Source organism: Tursiops truncatus, chromosome 2 (assembly GCF_011762595.2).
Source record: "Tursiops truncatus isolate mTurTru1 chromosome 2, mTurTru1.mat.Y, whole genome shotgun sequence".
In the NCBI taxonomy this organism is placed as follows: domain Eukaryota; kingdom Metazoa; phylum Chordata; class Mammalia; order Artiodactyla; family Delphinidae; genus Tursiops; species Tursiops truncatus.
Genome location: NC_047035.1, coordinates 117,990,304 through 118,015,898, shown reverse-complemented (window position 1 = coordinate 118,015,898; position 25,595 = coordinate 117,990,304). Strand labels below are relative to the sequence as shown.

General features: G+C 47.5%; 2 protein-coding genes across 4 annotated transcripts in view; one reads left to right on the top strand and one right to left on the bottom strand.

Moving 5' to 3' along the window:
- Positions 1-355: 355 nt before the first annotated feature.
- Positions 356-6,171, top strand: ISL2 (ISL LIM homeobox 2). Its single transcript, XM_019951231.3, has 6 exons — positions 356-486; positions 1,338-1,527; positions 1,813-2,075; positions 3,906-4,189; positions 4,801-4,968; positions 5,373-6,171. The coding sequence occupies exons 1-6, from the start codon at positions 429-431 to the stop codon at positions 5,487-5,489; spliced, it is 1,080 nt and encodes a 359-aa protein (XP_019806790.1). The 5' UTR covers positions 356-428; the 3' UTR covers positions 5,490-6,171.
- A 6,011-nt stretch (positions 6,172-12,182) lies between these two features.
- The window catches only part of SCAPER (S-phase cyclin A associated protein in the ER), a 493,982-nt gene continuing 480,569 nt past the window's right edge, over positions 12,183-25,595 (bottom strand). For all 3 annotated transcript variants that reach the window (XM_019950258.2, XM_019950268.3, XM_073801291.1), the window contains 3 exons: positions 18,792-18,983; positions 14,894-14,945; positions 12,183-12,614 (listed from right to left, as the gene is read on the bottom strand). In XM_019950258.2, coding sequence (XP_019805817.1) covers positions 12,511-12,614; positions 14,894-14,945; positions 18,792-18,983 — 348 coding nt within the window. In that variant the 3' untranslated portion in view covers positions 12,183-12,510. The remainder of the gene's footprint in view (positions 12,615-14,893; positions 14,946-18,791; positions 18,984-25,595) is intronic.

Genomic DNA, 25,595 nt, shown 5'->3' with positions numbered 1-25,595 from the left:
GGTGGCACAAGGTCCAGCCGGGATAGCCCGACCCAGCGCCAGAGTGAGGATCCTTGTACATTTCAGGGGAGGGGGGCTGCGCTCCATTGTTCACTCTGGGCCAATCAGGGTTAGCCCATTTCCTCCCAGCCAATCCTCCGTCACCCCCGCCTTCCACCCAATCTACCCCGCCCATCAGCCCCCAGGTCCCCAACACCTCCCCTGCATCCCCAGCGGTTCTGGGGAAGCTTCGTGACGCCACAGGTCCCGCCCCCAGCTCCGGCCACGGGCGAATGCGTGCTGACGTCATGCTGCGTGCGGGCCGGTGCGGAATCGCTCCTTCAACTCCGCGGGGCAGGAGGAGTTAGTTAGCAAAAGAGCCGAGGCTGGGCGCGCGACCTTCGTCCTTCTGCCCCTGGCCGCACGCTTTGCGCACATCTCTTTTCTGCATGGTGGATATTATTTTTCATTATCCTTTTCTGGGTACTATGGGGGATCATTCCAAGAGTAAGTCTTCCTGTGTGTGTGTGCGTTGTTATGTGTGTGTGCTTAATATGCAATATTTCTAACGCAGAAGAATGTTTAGTGGATTCTACAAGTGGCTTCTATTTGACAGGACACTGGGAGAGAAAAAAAAGAAAACGAATGCATTTTCCTGCAGGACCGCTTATCCGTTGGAATCCTGTTGTTTTAGTTTATAATTAAACACTCTTTCTCAAGCCTGCTAGGCTGACCTCAGGCTGTGAAATCTGCTTCTGTTTCGCGCTAAGGCAATAGGTTTGATTTAGGGATGTGGGCTTTTTTGTTTGCTTGCTTGCTTGCTTGCTTGTCTTTCGGCCTTTCCAATAAGGAAGATTTCTCTAGCTTGATCTGGGATATTTAAACTAAGAAATGTCAGAGGATGAGCGGAGACTCCGCCGAAAGCTGATGTGTCTGTATTGGGATAGGAGGGAGTCGCTGTGAGAGGGAGTGTGCGGACGGCAATGCCGGAACATCACCGTCCAGTATTGATAGTGTGGCGTCCGCAGGGTTTAAATGTCTATTTACTCTTTCTTCTCACTGACTTGTTATATTTTAGTTACAAGATATATCGATAAAACGCCTGTGTCCAAGTGAATGTAATAGCGAAAAAAATCGGGGAGGGGGATGGGGGAAGACAGAAAGCCTTCGCAAATTCAGAAGATTTTGTTTTTTCGTTTCCAATTGTCTGGACCTATGGAAAGCCCATTTCCTTTTTCTTGTGGTCGCAATTCTTGAAAGAGAGCGAGAGCGCCAGCGGGTTGGGTTGGGGCTGGAGCGGCCTCGGCCGGGGTCCGGGCAGCCAGGCCTGACACGGGCCCCGCGCCCTTCCCCGGCAGAGAAGCCCGGGACGGCCATGTGCGTGGGCTGCGGGAGTCAGATCCACGACCAGTTTATCCTGCGGGTGTCGCCCGACCTCGAGTGGCACGCCGCCTGCCTCAAGTGCGCCGAGTGCAGCCAGTACCTGGACGAGACGTGCACGTGCTTCGTGAGAGACGGGAAGACCTACTGCAAGCGGGACTACGTCAGGTGAGGCCCGCGAGAGCCCGGGCTGCGCCACCGCCCGCTGGGGCCGGGGCTCGAGGATGGCGGGCCGCCCGCGCGCCCCGGCGCGGGCAGAACACGGCCCCCAACCCCGAACGCGTGCCGCCGCACACCTCCTGGCCTGGGAACCCCCCGAGGGCTGGTCCCCGCAGCCTCCCTCTGGGCCACAAAGCGCCCTGGGCGCGCGTGCCCGGGGTGGGTAGCAGCCCGGCAGGCGAGGCCGGCCGCAGGCCCCGTGCTGACACCACCGCCCGTGCCTTGGGCCCGCAGGCTCTTCGGCATCAAGTGCGCCAAGTGCCAGGTGGGCTTCAGCAGCAGCGATCTGGTGATGCGGGCGCGGGACAGCGTGTACCACATCGAGTGTTTCCGCTGTTCCGTGTGCAGCCGCCAGCTGCTGCCCGGCGACGAGTTCTCGCTGCGGGAGCACGAGCTGCTCTGCCGCGCCGACCACGGCCTCCTGCTCGAGCGCGCTGCGGCCGGCAGCCCGCGCAGCCCCGGCCCGCTCCCCGGCGCCCGCGGCCTGCATCTACCAGGTAAGCCGCTTGCGCCCGGTACTGCGCCGCCGGCTCGGGAGTGAGTGCATGGGTGTGTGTTCGTATGGGGGGTGGTTGTGATCGGACGAAAAGTTGTCACTTGGGTGTATTTCCGTTTGCCTGCAGTGTGGGGTTTTCTGGGTGAGTTCAGAACCCTGTGTTAGGAACGCGGCTGAGTGTGTGTTCGTGTGACGGGGAAAAATTGCATGTGGGTAAATGTGAGCCGGGATTGTGTGTATGAGTGTGCAGAATAGTGGGGAATTGTGTTGTCCGTGATCAGGAATATGTGGAACACAGTAGTATGAGCAGGAAGGTGAATGATCACGGGGAATCTGAAGTGGTGACTTTGTCTGTGGAACTTGTACTCGGAATTTCAAGCAGTATGTGTGTCGTCAGAGAGAAAAGATAGGTTTGCCTGGGGGTATGTGTGTAAGGAATACAGTTCCCAGCCTAGAGGTGGGTTCAGCCAGCCAGAAGCCCACCCGTAAGGACAGCTCTGAAGGCTAACCACTCAACAAAGAGCTAGTGTCTGCATTTGTCTTTTGAGGCCCAGTTTGATGAACAACTTAGCCAAACGTTTCTCGGTGGGGAAGGAGTGGACGTACAGTGGACTCAGGGATCATACACCTCAGGGGATGCTCTGGGTCCTAATCAGGAGATGCCCAGAGGTGGGTTCTAAGTGTGTGGTTACCGGGTAGGAACAGTGACTCTGGCTGAGCAGTTACCAGCAAGTAGCCACAGACCTGAAGCACCAACCTCTAGACCAGGCTGAGCCTCGGGGTGCTGTGTGCTTGAAGTGCTCCCACTTCCTCTGGTCCTCCCTTTATTCCCGTATAGAATGAGAAAATTGGGCTAGATGGGCTGTTTGTAAATATTTATCCAGATCTAGATATGCCCAGAAGAGGATATAAATTGAAACAGTGAGACTTGTATCCAAACCTGGTTCAGATGGGAGTGCGGAAACAGGATGAAGCCAGTGTTGAGGGTACCCTGGGCTCGGGTGTCGGAGGGGCTCCCTTTTGTTTGCTGAGGGTTGCGGGCCGCGGGAATCCGGCCCTAAATACCCGATTCTACTTAACCTGGGGTTGAGAGAACCCAAGGCCGAGTGAGGAAAGTGCCAGCGGCTGCGCGCGGGCCGGGAGGGCGGCCGCTGGGCCAGGGAACCTGGAGCCTTGAGGGAGGAGACCCGGCGGGCCGAGGCCCGAGGGTGGGCAGAAAGGAACCGTTCCAGGCCCTGGAGGCCCACTCGCGCCCCAGGGCAGGTCTTCGCGACACACGGCCTGGCCCTGTCCGAGAGGCCTCTGAATCAGGGAGAAGGGCTCTTGGGGGCCACCCGGGAGCGGGAGACAAGCCCCCCAATTCCGAGGCAGCGCGGCGCTTGGGGTCCGTGTGGGTCCCCTTCCCCTTTCCCCCTCCAGAGTCCCGGGCGCGCCTCCTTCCTCTTCCTCTGAAACTCCGACTTCTTCCGGAGAGCTTCCCTCGTCCCGCGGAACCCACGCGGGCATTCCTAGGGTCTGGTAAGTGGAGGAAGCACAGCGGGGGTCGGCCACTCCCGTCCCGCACAGGCCTAGCTCGGAACTCCCACGCCCCGCTTGCGCGCTGGCGAGATCGCTGCGGGGAGAGCCCTGTGGAGGAACTAGGGAAGGGACGAAAATGCACACCTTTTTCCGGGTAGGGCGAACAGACGGAAAGGGAGAGAAGACGAACAATAAAACGAAATAAACGGAATAAACGAGAAACGAAATCGGGCCTCGGAGGACTCGGCCGCCGCGGGGCCGGGCACAGGGAGAGTGAGTGGCGGTCACTCTCTCATCTCTCGCTCCCTTGCAGACCCGGGATCGGGCCGGCAGCCCTCGCTGCGTCCGCACGTGCACAAACAGACCGAGAAGACAACCCGCGTGCGGACCGTGCTCAACGAGAAGCAGCTGCACACTCTGCGGACGTGCTACGCCGCTAACCCGCGGCCCGACGCGCTCATGAAGGAGCAGCTGGTGGAGATGACCGGCCTGAGCCCGCGGGTCATACGCGTCTGGTTCCAGAACAAGCGGTGCAAGGACAAGAAGAAATCCATCCTCATGAAGCAGCTGCAGCAGCAGCAGCACAATGACAAGACGGTGAGAGACTGGGAGCTGGAGGATCGGATCGGGTGGAGCCTCGGGTTCGCCCTGCGGCATCTGCGTGCCCATTTCTGGGGCGGCTCTCGGGAGATCCAGGGGGAACTGGGCTCCCCAATAGCGTGTGTTGGTGCTTTCAGAGCAAGGCTTACCTTGAGGTTGAAGGCTTCTTAATTACTGTATCCGAGGTCAGGTCTTCCCCAGTTCCAGCGGCAGACCAGAGTTGGGGTCTGGGGCGTAGTTCGGAGTTCAAGGTGGCATGTTTGCCAGAGCCAGCAAGTCGGGGCGGGTTGTGTCCTTCTCTCAGCATGACTCGGTTTGAACACTTTTCCTCTGTAAACCTGGAGAGGGATGGGAACGCAGGCCTCACGTTCGTTCCCTTGCCATGTTGGCTTCCAGGACCGAGGCTGGCCTATGGTGGCTGTTTTTGGGCCCGAGGAATTTGCACTGGATAAGGCGGGCTCACTCGGCTGCGAACAAGTGTATGCCTCTCCTAAACCGTTTCAGGCTCCAAATCACGTGCCAGTGCCTGGGGCCCCAGTCTCAAAGATGTCGGGAAACGCAAGACCTAATTCGAGCATCTTCCACCCTCTCTCCTGCTTGTCCCGCAGAGCCTGCAGGGACTGACCGGGACGCCCCTGGTGGCGGGCAGCCCCATCCGTCACGAGAGCGCCGTGCAGGGCAGTGCAGTTGAGGTGCAGACGTACCAGCCGCCATGGAAAGCGCTCAGCGAGTTCGCCCTCCAGAGTGACCTGGACCAACCCGCCTTCCAGCAGCTGGTGAGGCCCTGCTCTACCCGCCCGGAACTCAGGACTCCGGGGGAGGTGGGGTGGATTTAGCCACTTAGCCAAGGTGGGAAGGGGTGGGGGTTTCTCAGGGGATGAGGGTGGGGGTTTCTCAGGGTTGGGGGGAGGTGGGTAGCTGCAACCGCACCCGGCTCATTAATTCGCTCTAAACCAGGTCTCCCTGGATTAAAGCGCTCGCAGGGGAGGTCGAGGGATTACCCAACCCGCAGCCCCGCCCTAATACCCCTGCGTGCGCTTGGGGACCTGGCCGACTTATCCAAGGGCCTGCTCCCAGCCGGTGGCTTGTCCCCAAGAGACACCTTTGGGAATAGGTGGCCCGGGAAAACCAGCTCGGGCGCTTCTTCACCCGCTCCTTCCCGGTGTCTCCGCTGCCCCAGGTCTCCTTCTCTGAGTCTGGCTCCCTAGGCAACTCCTCCGGCAGCGACGTGACCTCCCTGTCCTCGCAGCTCCCGGACACCCCCAACAGCATGGTGCCAAGTCCCGTGGAAACGTGAGGGGGACCCTTCCCCGCCAGCCCGCGGACCTCGCATGCTCCCTGCATGAGACTTACCCATGCTCAGGCCATTCCAGCTCCGAAAACTCTCTCGCCTTTGTAATTATTATTATTGCTATTTAAAGAGAGAGGACTGAGAGAAGCGGTCGGGATAGCCAAAAGCGCCGGGACGCAACCTGCTTTCACCAGACTGGAAAGCCCTGCTCCGAGGACTTTTCTTTTTACAAAACCAGAATTTGGGTTTACTAACGTTAGCTCTGCCATCTCTTCTCCCTCGCTCGGCGTGGCCGCCGCCGCTCTATTACCGCGCCCCCCGGCCCACGCACCCACTTGTGCGTGGAGAACGCGCAGGTCAGGTCCCGCGCCGGCCCAGCCCCGAGCTCGCCCACGCGGATGCGGGCATCTGCCGCCGCCCGGCCCCGCGCTCCCAGGTGGCCTCGCCCCGGCTCTAGCGGGGAAGAGGACGGCGCAATCCAAAGGAACAGGCACTCAATCCCCCAAAGCGCATGATTGCCGGAAAAAAGTAGAAACGAGACTTTCCTTGAAAATGTTTTAAATTATCGGTCGACGGAGGACAGAGTGTGTGAGCCTTTGCCGAACAAAACGTAAGTTATTGTTATTTATTGTGAGGACAGCCAGTTCATAGTGGGACGAATATTTTGATCTTAATAAAAAAAGATAATAACCCGATCGATGCTGCTCCTGTGTGCTGTTGGTGCAGCGGGAGGGCTGGACGAAGGCAGGTTGGGGTTGGGGCTTGTTTCAACGAAGATGAGGCTCCGCGCAGGGCCCACCGCTGGTGCCCGCGCCTCGCGCGCCACTGGCCGGCGTGCTCCCGCGCAGACAGGGGCGGGCCCGGCGGGGATTGGGCGTCGCGCGGGGGGCGGGGCTGGGTCCCTGTGCTCCTAGCGCCCAGTGCGGCCCAGCGAGGCCCAGAGAAGCATGTGAGAGCCCAGGAACTCCCGGAAGCCTGCGCGCTCCCTGTTGGCTCTCCACTCTCGGCGTTTCGCGGCAGAAGCCCGCGGGGCGGTGGGGTGACCCCGTTTGGGCCGGGAAACCTGCGATGTTCCGATGGCGTCCGTTTGGCTGGCTAGGGCCAGCGTTTCCGTCTCAACCTGGCCTCAGCTCCTGCAGCTGGACCCAGCCTGGCGTCCCTCAAGGCCCCCTAGACCCTCGCTCCACTTTCGGCCGGGTGCACTCGGCCCCCCGCCTGCGTTTCTTTTCCCGCGGGTCTGGAAGCCCGAACCCCCACCCCCGGGCGCCTCGCCCGCCTGCCACCCGGGCCCTGCCGCCGAGCAGCGAGGCCAGCCCGCGCGCCCCGGGGTGAACAGGGGGGCCGTGAGGCTCGTCCTCGGCGCTGTCCCCAGAGTGGATGCGCGACGTGATCAATCCCGCTGCATTTATTAATTCCCCCGTCTAGACAGAGGAGAAGGCCGTGCGGCGGCTCCTTATCTGCATTTGGCATCACCTGCAAGCGATACACTGAAGGAGCCACAACAAGCCCCCGCTAGGATCGAGGCTGCCAGGGAAAATAAGTCCACCCAGAACCAGTCTGGCGTGTCCTTGGTTTATTTTCTTTCCAGACCCGAAATGCAGGGGGCGGGGGATGGCCCGGGTGGGAGGGAGCTGGGAATGGCCCCTGGATATGCCGTGCCCAGGTCACTTGGTGTGACATTTCAAACCCCTGTGACTTGTTTTCTTGAAAACTGGCTTTAGTGATCGCAGGAAATAACCAAGAGATACTGAATCTCCAGCAGGCCCCCGGGCAAGCACAAAAAACCGGGAGGCTCAGGTTTTACCCTTCACAAATATTTAACCCTTTGGCAGCCTGGGGTAATTCTTTTCCCAGACCAGTCCTCTTTTGGTGGACTCAGAAAGCTGCCAGCCTGCCAGTGATTCCACTACTCTTGAACAATCTCTGGCATTGGGTTTCCTTGTCCCTCCAAGTTAAAAGACCCTTAAGTAGCTCCTTCTTTGTCCAGGCATTGTTTTGAAAGAGGGCAATGCCCTTACTGAGTAGGGGATAGTTGCAATCTTAGCTCAGGTAGCTTCTGGTAAGGAAAAATGTGTCTGAGGGGGCATCTGTGGTCGCTGGATAGAGGAATCGATGCTTTCTGTTGAAAAGCCATGGGCTGATTGGATGCCAGAGCCTGCTGTAGATGTTTCAGCTGAACTGATGGCAGAATTCCATCAGCAGGTTTCTCCCCTTCCCCCCCATTAGAGATGGGAGGCTGGAAGACTGGCTGGCAATTGAGGAGGTGGGAAGATCGGGCCACATTTATGTTTTACTTCCTGAAAGTCAAGGTGATGCTAGCACAAAAATTAAAGAGAATCTTCCCCTCTTCAGAATTTAGGAAATGGTGCTGCAGACTTAGAGATAAGGGGAGAGATATGTAGGTTTAATGAGGACCAGCTTTACTCTCAAGTGCCCAGAAAGTGTTTTAATAATCAGGGTTAGATTCTTTGAGGGTTCATTCCTTTAACTTAGATCATTCCCTCCCAAACAGAACTATAGATATTTCCCTTTACCTTCTGGCTGGCCATTGGATTAGGGGGCTAAACTTCCAAGAAATCTTACTTTTGAAAACTTTTGATTTATCCAGAATATTGGGTTTTGTCATTTTTAAAAAGGAAATAACAGGTTCTTGAATTTAAAAAATTTCATTAATGGTTGTTGTTAATTAGCTCTGAATTTTTGCTTTGAACACACTGCAGTGTTTTAATGCTACAAATGGAAACATCTGCCTATCTAATTACAGTCACCTCTTCCCTTGACATCCGTAGATCAAAAATCTAATTCCTCTTTTTGATATTTATATGAGTGTGTCTGTTTTTGAATATTGGGAAATTATCCAGATCACGGTGGTTACTGTGTATTAGGATACCTGTATCTATGTGTATTGTTGTATAAAACATCACAAGCTGTTCTCCTGTAGTTTGTTGCTAGCCACCCAAAGGGGCGCATCGTTTTCCTTGTGGGTTTCCAAGGAAAGGGTTTGACTCTGAAGCCTTATTACAGCGGTCCCTGGTGAGGTGTCAGATCTATGGTTGGTTAGTTACATTAATAAATATCTGTTTTACTGGTTCCCAGGTCATCTTTAAACATCTTCTGTAATACAGTAGGGATATCCTTGTAAATTAAACTACAAGTACATTTGTAAATTGTAATTACAATTACAAGTGTTGTATTTTATGCTTACTGAACTTTTAAAGTGAGATACCCAGCTGTGTAGTAAAAAAAGTCAGTTCCATCAAAGAGGCCATAGATGGGAAATGGGAGTAAGTTATTTAACTAGATTCACCTTAGAATAAGATTTTCTCAATGGATTTATCTAATAGTTTGGATAGCTCTATGTAATGGAGGCAGAAAGGGATTCCCAGAGATGGAAAAGTTTATGGCTATTACACCACAAAATTTAATACATATTGAAAGGCAGCACAATTCTGGGAAATTCAGAGTCCCTGTGGCAGTATTCCCAACGAACTTTAATTTTTAATGGGTTGTGGAACAGAAATCAGCCTTTCAGTTTTGAATATGAAATAGCTTAAAGCTTAGTTTTGTCAGAGCTGCAAATACTGGGTTTAAATGAGACGTTGTCTAAGATTGTTCTCTAAAAAATGTGAGATTCTGCCGCTGCTGTCTGGGGAGGGCATAAATTGCCACACGTTTAGTTAGCTGTCTTTTCCCATAAAGTATTCACCAAAGAGAGCAAGAGAATTAGTTGACTAGCAGCACGCTGGAGAGGGGAAACAATGAATGAATAATAAACGATTTGCAGAGGAGTTCCCAATGGACTTGTGATAAAAGCAGGAAATTCAGAGAGTTTATTAAGCTGATGTAGGGAAGATTAGAGGCTTTTAAATATGGGTCTGATTGATGTAAAGGTAAACTTTCTTCAGGATACTGGGATTCAGTGCAATAACGAGGATTGTGTGACCAATTACAGACTAGCACCTTGTTGATGGAGACTGTGCATGGAAGATGCAGATAAATGGAGCTAGGCTGAGAGCAGTAATGGGAGAGACAAAGGGCACAGAGAAATACTCCATTGGGATCCAGATGTGGAGTGGTGTAGGGGGAGTGGTTCAATTTATAAAGCAAGTTTGGCGCCCGGCAGAAATCATGCCAGAAAGGCTGGAGTGCTAGGCGAGGCCATGTTTTGCATCGGGGCACCGCCTGGTCCATAAGGTCAAGGGCTCGTGAGAGAGTGGGTCAGGGGGTGAGCAGAGGGGCAGGAGTTCAGGAAGCCTGAGCGATTCCTCAGTGGGAAACAGGATATTCAAGGCGGTAGTTTCAGTGTTTAAGGCAGGAGACCCCAGTGTTCGTTCGGGGCGTGGGAGCAGGGAGAGGGACGTGGAAGAAGAGGAATGGTGAGGAGTAATCCCTTCCCAGATTGAGACCCAAGAATTCAGAAAGCTTGGCAAGGAGCTCTGGAAAAAATGGCCCACGTGCTTTACTTCCTGGGGAAGGAAGGAAAGATAGTAGAGGAGGCGAGGTCCGGACCTAGATTCAGGGTTCGAGGGTCACAACGCCTCCAATTGCCTGTAGGGAGGGAGAGGCTCCGGAACTCGGCAGAAAGCGGCATCCTGCTGGGCGTCCGGTGTGACGAGCCCTGTAGAGCTCCGGGAAAGCGAGCTGCCGCCTAGAGCGGGAAATTCGGTTGGGCAGCGGCGTTGGGCGTTCAAATGTCGCTGACCCCGGACCTCGGGCGGCTTTTACCTATTTGGCTCAAATTCTGGGCTCTAAAGCCTGGGCGAAATTGTTACCTTTGCTCCGACTGGGCCCTGTCGCGTCGTCAGGTTTACAGGCTGGACCCAGCAGAGACTTTTCGCTTCGGCCCAGCGGGTCCACCTGTGGCCCCTGAGCCTCGGGAGACGCGGGACGTGGCCCCCGCCCCAGGAGAAAGCCAGTTGGTGGCACTTGTCTCCGCAAATTGGAACAAGATGTGCCTGCGCTCACCTGCGCGCTGTTCTCTCCCCACCCCCCGGAGAGTTTAGAAGTAGTAAAACCCAAGGGAGTTAGAGCTTAAATCACTCTGGCCCTGCGGAGCGCACAATAAAGGAGGGAACTTGAGACCTGCAGAAACCGCGCGGGTCGGGAGTCACAGAGGAGCCGCCAGGCCCGATCCTCGCAGGCTCCCCAGCCGGGTGGAGCCGGGGTTTGTCTCAAACAAACCCTCTCCCCTCCCGGACGAGGGGACCAAATGAGACCACTCAATTAAATGTTTAATTGCGAATTCTGGTATGGTTTCTGGAAGGTTAATCACAGCTGTCTCAATTATTTATGGCTTTTTGGCAAATTTCCGACCTGATAAGAAGTATATTCTACTGTGAAGCGTCTTGCAGGAAATCTGATAAATATTTGATTATTCCTTTCAGCTACAAGGATTCTGCGTCCACGCCCCAAGACCCGCGGGGCAAGCGGGATTTGGGAACTCCTCCCCTGGTTGGGGCGCCCCGGGCGACGGCGGGTCGAGCAAGGAGCCGGCCGCCGACACCTGGCTCCCCGGCCCTCGGGCAGCGGAGAAGCCCGGGCCGCCGTCCTGGAGGAAGGCGCGAGCGCCAGGGCCCGGCCCCTCGGCCTCCCGGGGGCGCGGCGCTCAGCCCGGCCGCGGCTCGCGGTGTTTCGGAGCGCGCCGCGGGGAGAGTCCGGGGTCCTGGGTCCGGAGCCCCGGGCCGAGTCGCCGCCGAGCCCTGGCAGCGGGCTCCGCCGAGGCGGCAGGGACTTCCCGAGAGTCGGTCCCACTAGCCTCGGAGCCGCCGTCCCCGCCCCGAGCCCAGCCGGGCTTCGGCCCCGCAGCCCGAGCGCGGAAGACGCCGGGTCCCGGGCGGCGGAAGTACAGAGCGCACTGGGATGCGTTCGCTTTTTCTTTTTTTTCGTTTGAAATTGGATCTCTTTATTTTCTATTTGCAAAGGAGTAAAAACAGCATATACAAAACTCGGCAGCCTTGTGAGGCTCCAAAAAGAAGTGTCCTGAACATTAGGTAGCTAAATTTGCTTTCAACAATCCGATGAAACTTCTGTATTTTCCAGTCCCCTCCGCCCCCAGTCTTGAATCTGATACTATTAAAACCATTTTTTTCCCCCCGACCAGATCTTTCTTCTTGGTAATGTTTGATCCTTATCTGACAGAAATTATTACCAATGTCACTCAGTGACCGGCTTAGCACTGACCGTTGGCGTAAGGTGGAGAACCGATGAGAACAAGATATGAAAAGGTCAACATCTCCTGGCAGACACTCCTCCCGTTCAGCTGTGAGCCGTGCACAGGAGTTGAAAACTTCAATTCAAAGCCCTTGTGACCGTCTGTTTTATTTTTACTTCGGTTTTCATTGCAGTTATTTGAGAAAATACTTTAGGGTGATTCACTATGGTTGATCTTTTTGGATCCCTAATTTTTATTCTGGAGAATTTCAGTTCAGCGATGCTATTTCTATAGGAGATTCTCAGTATTGGCCGCTAGGAAAGTTTAAGCAGACCAACGAATATAATGCTTTAAATTCATTTCAAATAGCCCCCAAAACATATTATGTAATTAGAATGTAAAACTGTTATAAACATCTTTTACTCAAACCTATAAAAGGGAAATTTAGAGCAGGTTAACTTTTAGTAAGTCTTTAATTAAGATACTTCCGGAGTTGGAATTAACGTTTTTCTTTCAAATTTGTATTGCTTTAACAAGAAAAGTCATCATTGCAAACAGAATAAGTTATTTTATTACAAGAACAAAACAGACTTGCTAATTTTATGTCTAATTTTACCCACATTACAAATGCAAAGTATATATTATCATAGGATGTAAGTTACCAAACTCCAAAATATTGTGCATAAATGAAATAAACTCAACTTGCAGAATTAGAAAGAACATTAAAGTATCTACAGTCTTTATAAATAGTGCAAAGTATATACCATATCTACAGAGTATAAACACGTGAAAATGAACTTCTTAAGGAACAGTTAGAATGTTTGATCAATTTAAAATATTAATGAGGGTACTCAAATATACAACCAACCAAAACATTTATTTTTTCTCTTTTTTTAAGAAAAACTGTCGAGCTTCTTCCCAGGCCTGCTGAGGAAATCTGTTAGCCAGCTCAAGATAGTCTTGGGAACCAAGGCATTTTCCTGAGAGAGAAAAAAAAGAAGAGTAAAATTAAAAAGAGTTAAATTCTTCAAAATGTCAGAAATGAAAATTATTTTGATATCTGAGTACAAAATGGAGACATACTCTTCAAATAAATCATGATGCAAATTTAAGTAAAGGTAACTGATCTATATCTATTATAGTCTAAAATATATAATATATATTTTAATCACAATCTATTTCATGCTTCTAACCTATTCAGACATTAACCCCTATGTAAAACATTGTGAAAAACATTGTTTTTGGACTCTGGAGTAAGAAAATAAGTAAATAAGTATGGTAAACAAAACAAAGTGACAGTCACGTATTCCATCCTTAAGTTAGCCTTGAAAGGCTAAATCTGTATGTAAACTTTACAGTTATTTTCTAAAATAGTCTATTTAATCTAAAACATGATTTTAGTTTAAACATAACTTTAAAAATGTTCCAATCTGGCACTCAGTCACCTAACAAAGCAGAGGGAACTGTCAGGAGCCTTACTGGCTCTTGAAACAAACGATCTCCTGGCCAGCCAGTCATCTAGCAGCGAGTATTTGAAAAACAGAATTCTTCCTCAGCAATAAGAATGTGGTGCTGCCAGGAGCTGCTTTACACTTAGAACTTAGAGGTTCACCTGGGCAATGAACTCAACATCTTGAAACATCTTGAAACATTTTGGGGGGATTTAATCTAAGCAAAAGGGGAACAGATGTCCAAGGTGCAAACTGGCAACTTAGTGTGGCATCATCATTTTTTAAAATCAAGTAAGCATATTATGAGCTGTCACCAGTAGAGTGATGACTTTTTCTAAGCAAAGCAGAGAACAGTTCCCTATTTGTTGGTTTGTGGATTAACCCATAGTAAATCCACATTGGGGAAAGCATGAAAGTCAGAGAACATGGTCCCTTGGAAAAGGAAAGAAGGTTGAAACCATGCAGACAGAGTCAGCCCCTGGGACTTTGCCTGCCAGATAGGCAGCAAATTGTGACTCATCCTTACGTCAGGAGAAAGAGGAAGAAAAAAGAATGTTTATGTGCCTTACTGGCAAAAAAATTGCTGTACAATTAAAAAATAAATTAAAAAATACATTAGAAGATTTTTCTAGGCATTTTCATAAATTCAAAATTTAAAACATTGTTTTATAAGGTATAGTAACAAATTATGTTGATTTCTGTCTAGCCTCCAACAGCTTAAAAAAAAAATGCTGTCACTGAGTCAGGGCAGAAGTGAACTTGCACACTAATGCAGGCTTAGACAAATGGTACCAAGTATGATGTTGACTTGAATTTCTAAAAAGGGGCATAGCTTTCTGTTTACTTCTCTGAGTGCCTGAACCAATAAAACGACATTTTTTCATATTGTTACAGTTTTAGATATATTCTCTTATACGTACTTTTCAACACCTGCCCACTATAAATAATGTGTGTGTGTGAGACAGACAGACAGACACACACACCCCAGGGTGACCTCCCCTTCTCCCAAGTAAGGGCTACTGAATGGGTGCCCCATAGGGTTTTGCTGGGAGTAAACCTCTGGCCACTTTAAAGACTATCAAACTAATGGAAGAATTGGAGAAAATCTGGATTAAGGTCTCATTAATCAGAGATGCTGTCACGAGAGCCAGACAAAGAGCAACTTCTCAATTACAGTGTGGGTAGCAGAATATTTCAAAAAGTAAATATGCACTTTAAAATTCTACATCTCAGCTCTGATCACAGGACTCACCTCAGCAGGAATGCTATAGGGAAAAAAACCTTTGTAAATCTTTTGGCCCCTGAACTGTGCTGTGCTCATCTGATGGCTTTTTCGTCATGTAGAACAATTTTACACTTCTATTGTCAATAAAAAATTCAAGTACTTGAATTTAGGGGGATGTACGGGCTACTACCAATGATGATTTTATTCTGAACATGGAACCAAATGTATGTGATTTCAGCATTTATGTGATAATGTAGGCCAATATTAATGATCTGATTGTCTCTTGTATTGCAAAGTAGCTCTTTAGTAATTATTCACCATTTATTATACCTTGCATGAGGTGAGTATAAATTACATAAAGACGTTTTGTGGTTTTCTTGTACTTCCATAGATTTCTCTGTATATTCTGATGTACTCATGCTTGATGACAAAATCAATTTCTTTATTCCCTGAAATATATTTGGTATCCGAATCTCAAATATTTTAGGTGATGTAATAAACTGATTTCTCTAACAGTTTCAGAGGGTTGAGTGAGAAATGTCCAGCTAACAAACACATGACATTTAATTTAATAGAGACGTACCTTTGGGCTGATAAGACTGGGTATCTGCCTGACCTGGAGTCTGTGCAAAATCCTGTGTGAAACGAGAAAAGTGTTTTTTTTAATACCAATGCTACGGACAGAGAATTTTGCTGAGCGTGGCTTTAAAAATGCTTCTGAATTCTGAGGCAACTATTTTTTTTTTAACATCTTTTTTTTGGGGGGGGCGCGGGTACGCGGGCCTCTCACTGTTGGTGGCCTCTCCTGTTGCGGAGCACAGGCTCCAGACGCGCAGGCTCCGGACGCGCAGGCTCCGGACGCGCAGGCTCAGCGGCCATGGCTCACAGGCCATGGCTCACAGGCCCAGCCGCTCTGTGGCATGTGGGATCTTCCCGGACTGGGGCACGAACCCGTGTCCCCTGCATCGGCAGGCGGACTCTCAACCACTGCGCCACCAGGGAAGCCCTTTTTTAACATCTTTACTGGAGTATGATTGCTTTACAGTGTTGTGTTAATTTCTGCTGTATAACAAAGTGTATCAGCTATACGTATACATATATCCCCATAACCCCTCCCTCTTGCGCCTCCCTCCCACCCTCCCTATCCCCCGCTCTAGGTGGTCACAAAGCACTGAGCTGATCTCCCTGTGTTATGCAGCTGCTTCCCACTAGCTATCTATTTTACATTTGGTAGTGTATATATGTCAATGCTACTCTCTCACTTTGTCCCAGCTTACCCTTCCCCCTCCCTGTGTCCTCAAGTCCATTCTCTATGTCTCCATCTTTATTCCTGTTCTGCCCCTAGGTTCATCAGAACCATCTTTTTTTTAGATTCCATATATATGTGTTAGCATACGGTATTGTTTTTCTCTTTCTGACCTCCTTCACTCTGTATGACAGGCTCTAGGTCCATCCACCTTACTACAAGTAACTCATTTTCGTTTCTTTTTATGGCTGAGTAATAGTCCATTGTATATATGTGCCACATCTTCTTTACCCATTCATCTTTCAATGGACACTTAGGTTGGTTCCATGTCCTGGCTATTGTAAATAGTGCTGCAATGAACATTGTGGGACATGTCTCTTTTTGAATTATGGTTTTCTCAGGGTATATGCCCAGTGGTGGGACTGCTGGGTCAAATGGTAGTTCTATTTTTAGTTTTTTAAGGAACCTCCATACTGTTCTCCATAGTGGCTGTATCAATTTACATTCCCACCAACAGTGCAAGAGGGTTCCCTTTTCTCCACACCCTGAGGCAACTATTTTTGCATGAATAGTTTGGAGCCCAAATATAAAAGTTGAAGAAACTGACATTATGTAATTCAGGTTCTCATACATTTAAATTAAATAATGATGACTCAAATCTTGCTAAGTATCACCAGGGGCCAGGTTGTTGCCTCCTGTGGAAAGTACAACTTTGTTTTATATCTAACAAACTGAATTCTTTAGCCAAATACTGTCTTAAAATATTGATAGATTTTTAACATTTTAAAAAGCACAACTAAAAAGCCCTTAACGTATTCTGCAGCTATATCTTTTTTTAATTGAAGTATAACTGACATACAGTATCATATTAGTTTCAGGTGTGCATCATAGTGATTCTATATTCATATACATTCCAAAATGGTCACCATGATATGTCTAGTTATCATCTGTCACCATACAAAGTTATTATATTATTCACTATATTTCCTATGCTGTACATTATGTTCCCATGACATTTATTTTATAGTTGCAAGTCTGTACCTCTTAATTCCTTTCACCTATTTTGCCCACCTCCTACCTCCCCATGCCTCTTTCCCAACCACCAGTGTGTTCTCTGTTATCTATGAGTCTGTTTCTGTTTTGTTATGTTTGCTTGTTTTTTATATTCCACATATAAATGAAACCATATGGTAAAATTGCCTTTCTCTGTCTGACTTATTTCATGTAGCATAATACTCTTTAGGTCCATCCATTCTGCAGCTAAATCTTAAAGTCTAGTAATTTTACTCTTAGATGGAACATGAAAAATGTCATCTATAACATGTAAAGTTTCAGGAACCTAGGACAAACTACTAGCTCTTATTTTAAATATAATTTTCTAGTAACTATTAATCATCTAACACAGGGGACCTTGAAGAACCATTTTATAAACTAAAATCCAATGTATTTTCGTTCCCTTGAGCACAGTTATTTATAGAAAAAAACCAAACTTGATTTAACTCCAGCAATCTAAAGTGCTATCCCAAATAAGCATTATAAGAAATTTCTGTAGTATTTATAAAATCTGTGTGCTAAAATAAAATGTATGTTAAATGTGTTACATTTACATTAAATTACATTTAATTGTGTGTTAACTGTAATGGAGAAGAGTTGAATTAGAAGTACTCCGAGATCAACACCAGATGAAAATAATATATATGATCCTTACTTTAGATTCTGATACCATTTATAGTTTTATAAATTGTTTTCCAAGCAGTTGAAAATGTAAGGGACTAAGTTGGTACAGATGCAAAATTGTCTTTGCTCAACAATCACTCTCTTGGTTCAACAATCACTGTCCTGGTTGAGGCCTCTCTGCTCATGCCATGAAAAACTGCATATCACCTCCCTGGCAGTCCCTGTCCCCCTTTCTTGCCTTACTTTTCTCCACAGCACTTAGTACCATCTGACATGCTATTTATTTTACTTATTTATTTGTTTTTTGCTTTGACTCCCCCCATTCTAATGAAAGACCTTTAAAGGAAGGAATTTGTATCTGTGTTATTTGCTGCTGTATTTCCAGTGCCTAGAGCAGTGCCCAGCACACCGAGGGCACTAAAAAATTAGTGAATGAAAGAAAGAATGAATTTTAAGATCACAGTCTTAAAATTCTCTATAACATCTTTTCTGTTTAAATTTAATCCTAAGGCTGTAAGAATATCTGAAGAATCCTAAATGCTAATTATGATGTTTACATGAAAATTCATTAAGATTTTAATTATTAATCACAAGATGTTCTTTGAAAAATCTCTACCCTACCTATAGATCTGAATATCTTTGAAAAAATTTTCAGAAATTGGAATCCAGACTCAAACAGAACAATTAAGCTGAAAATAAAACATTTCTAAACAATTGATCTAGTATGTTTATTAACTGATCATCTAATAGAGGATAGTTTAAGAAATGTAAACCACTGATTGCCATCTAAGGTGAAGAAGGCTTGGGGGACTCTTTAGCCATCCCAGCCAGCTGGGCACAGTTACACCCTTTCAAAAGTGATATTCGTATATTAGCCAGAATAAGGAACAATAACAATACAGAGCTCTGCTTTCTGTTCCATTATTATGAACAGAAAACACTGTCTATTAATCACATGTGCATCATGGAACAAAAACAGATTGGTTTTAGGGTGGCACATTTGAAGGAAAATGGAAGATTCTGATTCCAGTCCTACAGAATTTAACTGGATCAGAAAAATATAAGGCCATACTTAAAAGTTTTAGATTTAAGAAAAAGCAACATAACAGATTTTTATTATACACACACAGGCTGTGTGTATTTATTTATTTAAAAATTTATTTTAAATATTTATTTAAAAATTTACAAATAAACGGACATTTTTATTGATCTTTCTTCAGCAATCATTAACTTTTCCCTATAAATAGACAAAAAGCAAGATGAATTAACAGTTAAAGCCTTAAAGAAGTCTTTTAAAAAACATTTCCTTAGTGCAGGCTTACCATTTCATTAACTGGAAAAATACCCTTTTCTTGAAATCCTCCAAGTAGAAATGATACAACACCCAAACCCCAGTTTTACTATCATGATATTTTAGAAATTAATTTCAAGCACAGAAATATGTGAAATTTTTAAAAGGTAGCGTGGATGGCAAGAATAAACAGCTGGTTCGCTTTTACTTTTCAATTGCATTAGCTTACACACAGAGCCAGAGAATTAGGCATAACACAGAAGGTACCTGAATGAACGTGGCCAGTAGAACACAGCTCATCTCCTGCTCCAGAATGATCTTGTTCTGAAGATTGTTGTAACAAGCAGCGATAAGTGAAGGGAACAGCACTTTGATCAGCCGTGGGTCACTGAAATACTGGAAGGGCAACTGGCAAAGCTTCTGCAGCACCGTGGGGTGGCGGCCGGACTGCACGATGACCTGAAACAGGAGGAACCCCAGGTCAGCTGCCAAAAAGCCCCGGCCTGCCTGCCCTGTGTCCCCCTTCCCCAGCCAGTAGTGCCAGTAAGAACCATGGAGAATATGCTGAATAAGTGTAAGGAGGAAAGAAAAAGACTCCTCAACTCCTTACCAGAGCTTAACTTAAGTGATATTTGAAAGGAGCAGAAAAGAAAGAAATCTCATTTCCTAACTTAAGGGAAAAGACTCCAAAAGTTCTGCACCCATTTAAAAATTCTTATAATCCACGAGGAATCATGCATTTATCATGGAGAGAGGGTGCCTGTGAAATGGGTTTGGGATACACACTGCTTTAACAGAGTGCCCCACCCTTCACTCTTCCCCTTAAAGCAGAACAGCCATATTCCTTAAAACCTGCAAAGAGCTCACTCACAAGAAAGATACCCTTTCCTATACTCCTGCCCACTAAACTAGCTCACGGAATATATTGAACACAGATAGATCTATTCTGTATGCAGACAAACCCTTGGAAAGGAAAGGGGATTGTAAAGGGAATGGGAACAGTTTCAGCAAACACAGGCTCCAAAAGTTCCTTCCTCCGATCCATACAGCTTATCTATGTTTCCATCAGTGCCACTGAGTCTAAAAGGAGAATTGTTTAGATAAATGAGACTGTTGTCTTGAAGCAGTCTAGGTTTACAACTGTGTACATTTTAAGAAATGGGGCAATGCAATTAATGGGCTTGCAGGGAAGCCCTCCTAACTTACTCCCTAGGCCTACATGATAAACTAAGAAATGTCAAAATCAGATCTGTTTCAAGTAACCTTGATTAGACTGTTCTAATATAAAAGAGCTGGGTGACCCAAAGCCCACTTCTTGGTATAGGAGGAAGCTCACGGAAGGTTAGGAACACTGTAAAATCTAAGGTCAAGACCGTAAATTGTACTTGGAAAAACACAGTTTTACAGGTACACACCCAGACAGGACTGCATTCAAATTAAAACCAGAAGGACAGAATGAAACAGCAGAGGCAGGAGAAACATAAATTACAGGGATTTACAAGTTTTCAAAGTACTTTTAACAATACTTTAAGAACACACTCTCAGATGATAATGCAGTTTGGTTTAAGAAGAAAATCAACAAAGTAATAGATCACATATTTTAGTTCAATAGCTAAAATGACATCAAAAACCTTTAGAGAATGTTGATAGGGACTTGTTAATACCTTCAAATCCAGCAGGAATTTTAAAGACTTGCAGTGTGACAATTCAGCACATGGCTATATGCTGCCATTTCTGACACTGGCTGAGAAAAATATGCCCTATCATCCACTTTATTGATAAAGCATTTGCTTAAATCTTTATTTTAATTATTAGCTACAAATTTTGTAGCACAGCCAAATGATCATCACTTTAGAATTTATAATGACACCATTATTAGAAGTCTCTTTTCTCCCTTTGGACAAAAATTAAGAACAAGTTTTTTCTTTGGAACTTCACTGTTAAAATGCTATTATTGGAAGACTCACTGATTGAAAAGACATTAAACTGGACAGTCTGGCTAGCACAGGCACAATGTTAACTCAAAGATGACAACTCCTGGTTCCTGGTAAATTAGCCCAGAACATGAGAGCTTAACCATAACTTATTCCACCTGGACTCCTGACTCTCGCTGGGGTGAGGCAGAGCCCCTTGGGGGTCAGTCCCCTCTGGGAACAGGGCTGGCTATCAGTTGCCTGTTGAAAAAGTGAGTTTACAGAGGTCACCAGGAGTGTAGTGAGATGACCTGCCAGAGGCCACTAGCTTTAAGTCCTGAGACTGCAGAAGACACAAATGGAGGCAGGCAGTTTGGTTCCCTTGGGGTAAGGAGTTCTACCCACAGGACTGACTATGACAGGACTCAACCAGATTATAGGTAAGGGGTCCAGTCCCTGAGAGCCACACCCCTTGGCTTGGCTGTGAGCCAGAGTAGGACATGTAGTTGTCACTGTCCCTCAAATCACACTTCAGACATTGTGGGGAGACAGGATTAGGAGACCCCGGAAGTGGCCAACCTGTAGCACTGAGACTCAGTTGGCGAGACTCCTGGATAATTCAGGTGGGCTCTTGGCACAGAGCAATGGCAGTTTGATGTCATGAGCACAGCTAAAATAGTCATCTAAATTAGGCTAATAAGCACTTCCTGTAGGGGCAGGGAAGCAAGGCTGGGATACAAACAGCCTGACCTCAATGCTCAGGGCCTTGGGTACCAGGAGAGAGTTTCCTGAGGGGCTTTTGACAGATTAGGGGATGAAGGCATCATTCAGTTTTATTTCATCCACTCACTCCCAGGCCTTAGGGGGTAGGTCAAATGTCACCTTGGACTACTTAAGCTTTCCAAAATCAGTAGAAAGTCAATAGAGTGCCATCACGGGGCATGAAGTTCTTGCTGAATGAAAGAAACGTACATAAGAGAAATCTCAGGCATACAATATGATGTAAATATGTCTCTCTATATGCCTTCCTCATGGAGCTGCAACTAAATCAATAACTGCTGGTCTGCCACCTTTGTCCAGACAAAGGGTTACCAATAAGGCCTAAGGTGGTACTACCCTGAACCTGGCCAGGCCACCTGCCCTTCCCTTCAGGACACACAGGCCAACACAAATATAAAGAAGCTTTTCACAGAGCCCCTTTCCAGAGTACTGCACCAAGGGAAGGATGTGACCTGCCTGTAGATTTCTTTGGTGGCCACAGTCATCAGAGACAGTAGGTATGGCCTCAGTAGTAATGAGAAACCTCCTCTCAAACATGATGTCCATTTTCAGATGCAGAGGAGGGCTTCAAGGAAACCAAGGGAATTTCTAGCAACATTCAGATCAAAAGAGACTGAAACTGAACTTGCCTCTTGCTCTTAGGTGTGATTCTAAAATAGGTACTAACTTAAGAAGAACTAGGAGATCTGAGTTCCTGCCTTCAATCTAGTCACCAACTAGTTGTGTGACCTAAGCAAACAGCTCAGTTGCTTTGAGTTTTCATTTTTTAAAAAGTATACTTTTCATTGAAGTATAACACACACACCCATTAAGTTAATAGCTTGATTTTTCACGAAGTGAACTTAACCTGTGTCGCCAGCGTACAAATAAAGAAAGAAAACACGACCAAGGGTTCTGGGTCTTTAATACACTCTTTCTCACTGAAAATTAGATTTCTGCATTTTGAATTTAAGACAAGTCACAGAAACTACTTGACTGTAGTAGAACATAAGATCTCTCTTATGTTCTTAGCACTTCGAGGCCTTCTTGGATTCAGTCTCTATCAATCATTCTCTGGAGAGAATTCTCCTTTGGTCTTCTAAGCAAAGGCCAGTGGGCCTAATTCCTCAGTCACTGAAGAAAGACACCTTTTACCCAAATGCCCTGGCATTCACCACCTTTTTCTTTGGTATCATTGGCAAGGGGTTGGGGGAGGGAGTAGGGAGAGGGTAAGAGAGGAAGTGGGAGAGAGACCCTCACTTCCTTTTCTTTTTGGAACTATCAACAATTCTGGGAAGAAGGGGCTTTAGAAAAAGGAAAGTTGCATGCTGCCAACGTGTGCTATAGCCTGTGGAAAGAGGGCCAAGAGGATCTGAATGCTGGCATTAAAAAGGCATCTGGGAAAAAAAATAAAAATAAAAGAAATCTGGAGTAGACAAGTGGACACGTTGATTCTTTCATCTGTTGATCCTTGACTACCCACTAAGCCTTCTGGCTCCAATCTTTGTACTTCCTACCAAGTGAAGCATAATCTGGGTGCACTGAGTGAGAGAGCCAGAAGAGAGCTCTAAATTCAGAGGACGTTTGCTGAGTGCCTCCTGTGTGCCAAATGCTGTCGGGGACATGGACAGGAATCAAGTTTTAGCTCTCAGGGAGATGAAGTATGTCCACAGTAGACAATGATGCAAAGGAGCCTGGGTCATCAGAGAGGGAAGGATAAGGTACTAGGGGGCCCCTCACCTCCTTCCTTAGGCGAGGAAGGCTGCACTGAGAAGGTGGGCTGGACCTTCAAGGCTAGATCAGATTTGAGCACCGAGAATTGTAGGTGGAGGAATTTTAGGTGGAGAGAAGAAACGCCTAGGTTCAATAACCAGCCTGTCTTTGTCTGCTCAGGCTGCCATTACAAAATACTATAGACTAGGTGTCTTAAATGACAGAAATTTATTTTTGAACGGTTCAGAAGCCTGGAAGTCTGAGATCAGAGTGCAGCATGGTTGGGTTCTGGTGAGCGCTCTCTTCCTGGTTTGCAGACTTGACACCTCAGTGTGTCCTCATGTGGCCTTTCCTTAGTGAGTGCACATGGAAAGAGAGCTCTCTCTCTTCCTCTTCTTATAAGGCCACCAATCCTATCACATTAGGACCCCACCCTCATGACCTCGTTTAACCTTAATTAACTCTTAAAAGCCCTATCTCCAAGTACAGTCACATTGGGGGTTAGCATATGAATTTTGGGGGGATACAATTCAATCCATAGCTCAGGTCTGATTCCTCATCACCCCTGGCCAGAATAAAGTTTCATTAGCAGGCTACCCTCACTAACCAGGTGGATTTTAGAAGTGACTGGGTCAGTTGTCTCTCAGTGGGCATAAGCCGTGAATCTGCAGGCTCAAGGGTGCTTGGTGTTAGGTAGCCCTGGGCTCTAGGCCTGGCTCTGATCAGTTAACCAGTTTGAGCCTCAGTGTTCTTTCAATAAAATAGAGGTAGATGGCAGCCTTCAGGGTTTACATGAGGATCAAATGAGACAGTGTTCGTGACCACAATGCATTAATAAAAAACAATGTTAGTTATGAGCGTTTGGTTAGCTCACCAGCTGTGCTGCTCTGAGTCTTCTCCTGCTGGATCTGGCTTCCTTACACTTGCAGGATCAGAAGTCCCCTCCCAGCGTTAGGCCTAATGAATGCTTTCCATCATCCCACCCCCATCTCTCCATAAGGGTTGCTCATTAGAACAGGGCATCTGGCAGCAGCAGGCCCTGCTCTGGCTGGGACTCATCAGCAAGCTTCATGCCACCTGGGAAGCCATTGTGGCGGCCTCTCCCTGGCCCTGTCTGCACAGGAGACAGCTATGCAAACAGTGCTGGGGATGCAGCTAGGACCTCGTGGTGGTGGGGTAGGAAGTGCATTCTGAAGGCTCTGAAAAGAAAATCCTAGCATAAGCACGATCCAAGAAATGCAGGTAGTGGTACAGAGAAACAGTCTTAGCTTACTCTGTGTGTGTGTGTGTGTGTGTGTGTGTGTGTGTGTGTGTGTGTTTTGAGCCTGTTGTGCTAGACTTGTCAATCTGAAGACAGAGCAGGAAGGGCCAAAGCTAATAGGCTGGTGTTGTGGCCTCCTGATTCAGACCCAGGAGGAGCTTCCCTCCAAGCACTTGAGGAAATCCTTAAGCCCAGGAAGTCTTCCCAGGTAGCACAGCCTGAGAATGCCTCTCCTTTTCAACCCAAAGACAAGGCAGCAGCTATTACATATTTAAGTGTGTGTAGCTTAATTCCTAGTTCCAGAAGGGCAGGAACTGTATCTTTTACTCTTCTGTTCTCCATTGCTCTGTTACAGGGCTAGGCACATCAAAGTTACTGGAATGAATGAATCAAAGTGACAGAGGGTCCCTACTTAACAAATTCTTCTGTGCCTTACCTTGGGGGAGAATCATACCACAATCTCTTCTCATGAGGTATAGATGCTGTTTTCTGACTCAGGGGCCTCAATGGTCTCCACATCATGTTGCCTTAAGTCTGCATAGCTAGTCCCTTGTCATAGACTGAATGTTTGCATCCCCTCCACTCCAATTCTTTTTTTTTTTTTTTTTTTTTTTTTTTTTGCGGTATGCGGGCCTCTCACTGTTGTGGCCTCTCCCGTTGCGGAGCAACAGGCTCTGGACGCGCAGGCTCAGCGGCCATGGCTCACGGGCGCAGCCGCTTTGTGGCATGTGGGATATTCCCGGACCGGGGCACGAACCCATGTCCCCTGCATCGGCAGGCGGACTCTCAACCACTGCGCCACCAGGGAAGCCCACACCAATTCTTATGTTGAAATCCTAACCCTCATGTGATGGCATCAGGAGGTGGGGGCCTTTGGGAGGTGATTAGATCATGAGGGTGGAGCCCTCATGAATGGGATTAATACCCTTATAGAAGAGACCCCAGAGGGCTCTCTAGTCCTCTTTCTGCCATGTGAGGATACGACGAGAAGTTGGTAGTCTGTAACCTGGAAGAGGGCCCTCCCCAGAACCTGAACAGGCTGGCACCCTGACCTTGGACTTCCAGCTTCCAGAACTGTGAGAAACAAATTTCTATTGTTTATAAGCTACCCAGTCTATGGAACTTCGTTATTGCAGCCCAAACTAAGACATCCCTAAAGAATGGATTTTGTGATGCTCTGTCTCCTATCCTAGAAGGAAGTTGGGCTTGAGATCCTCAGCGTCCTAGGCACAAACTCAGGGCTCCCTGGCCTGGTTATAAAGAGAGGTCTGGAAAAAATCCTCCTCCTTTGTGGGTGGTGGGTGACACTGGTCTCTCACTTGATGTGAAAGAATCCAAAATCTTCTAGGATATCACGTTGCCAGAACCTCAGCAATACCCAACACAACAGAAAGCCTGTCACTGGTGGAGACATTACTCAACAGT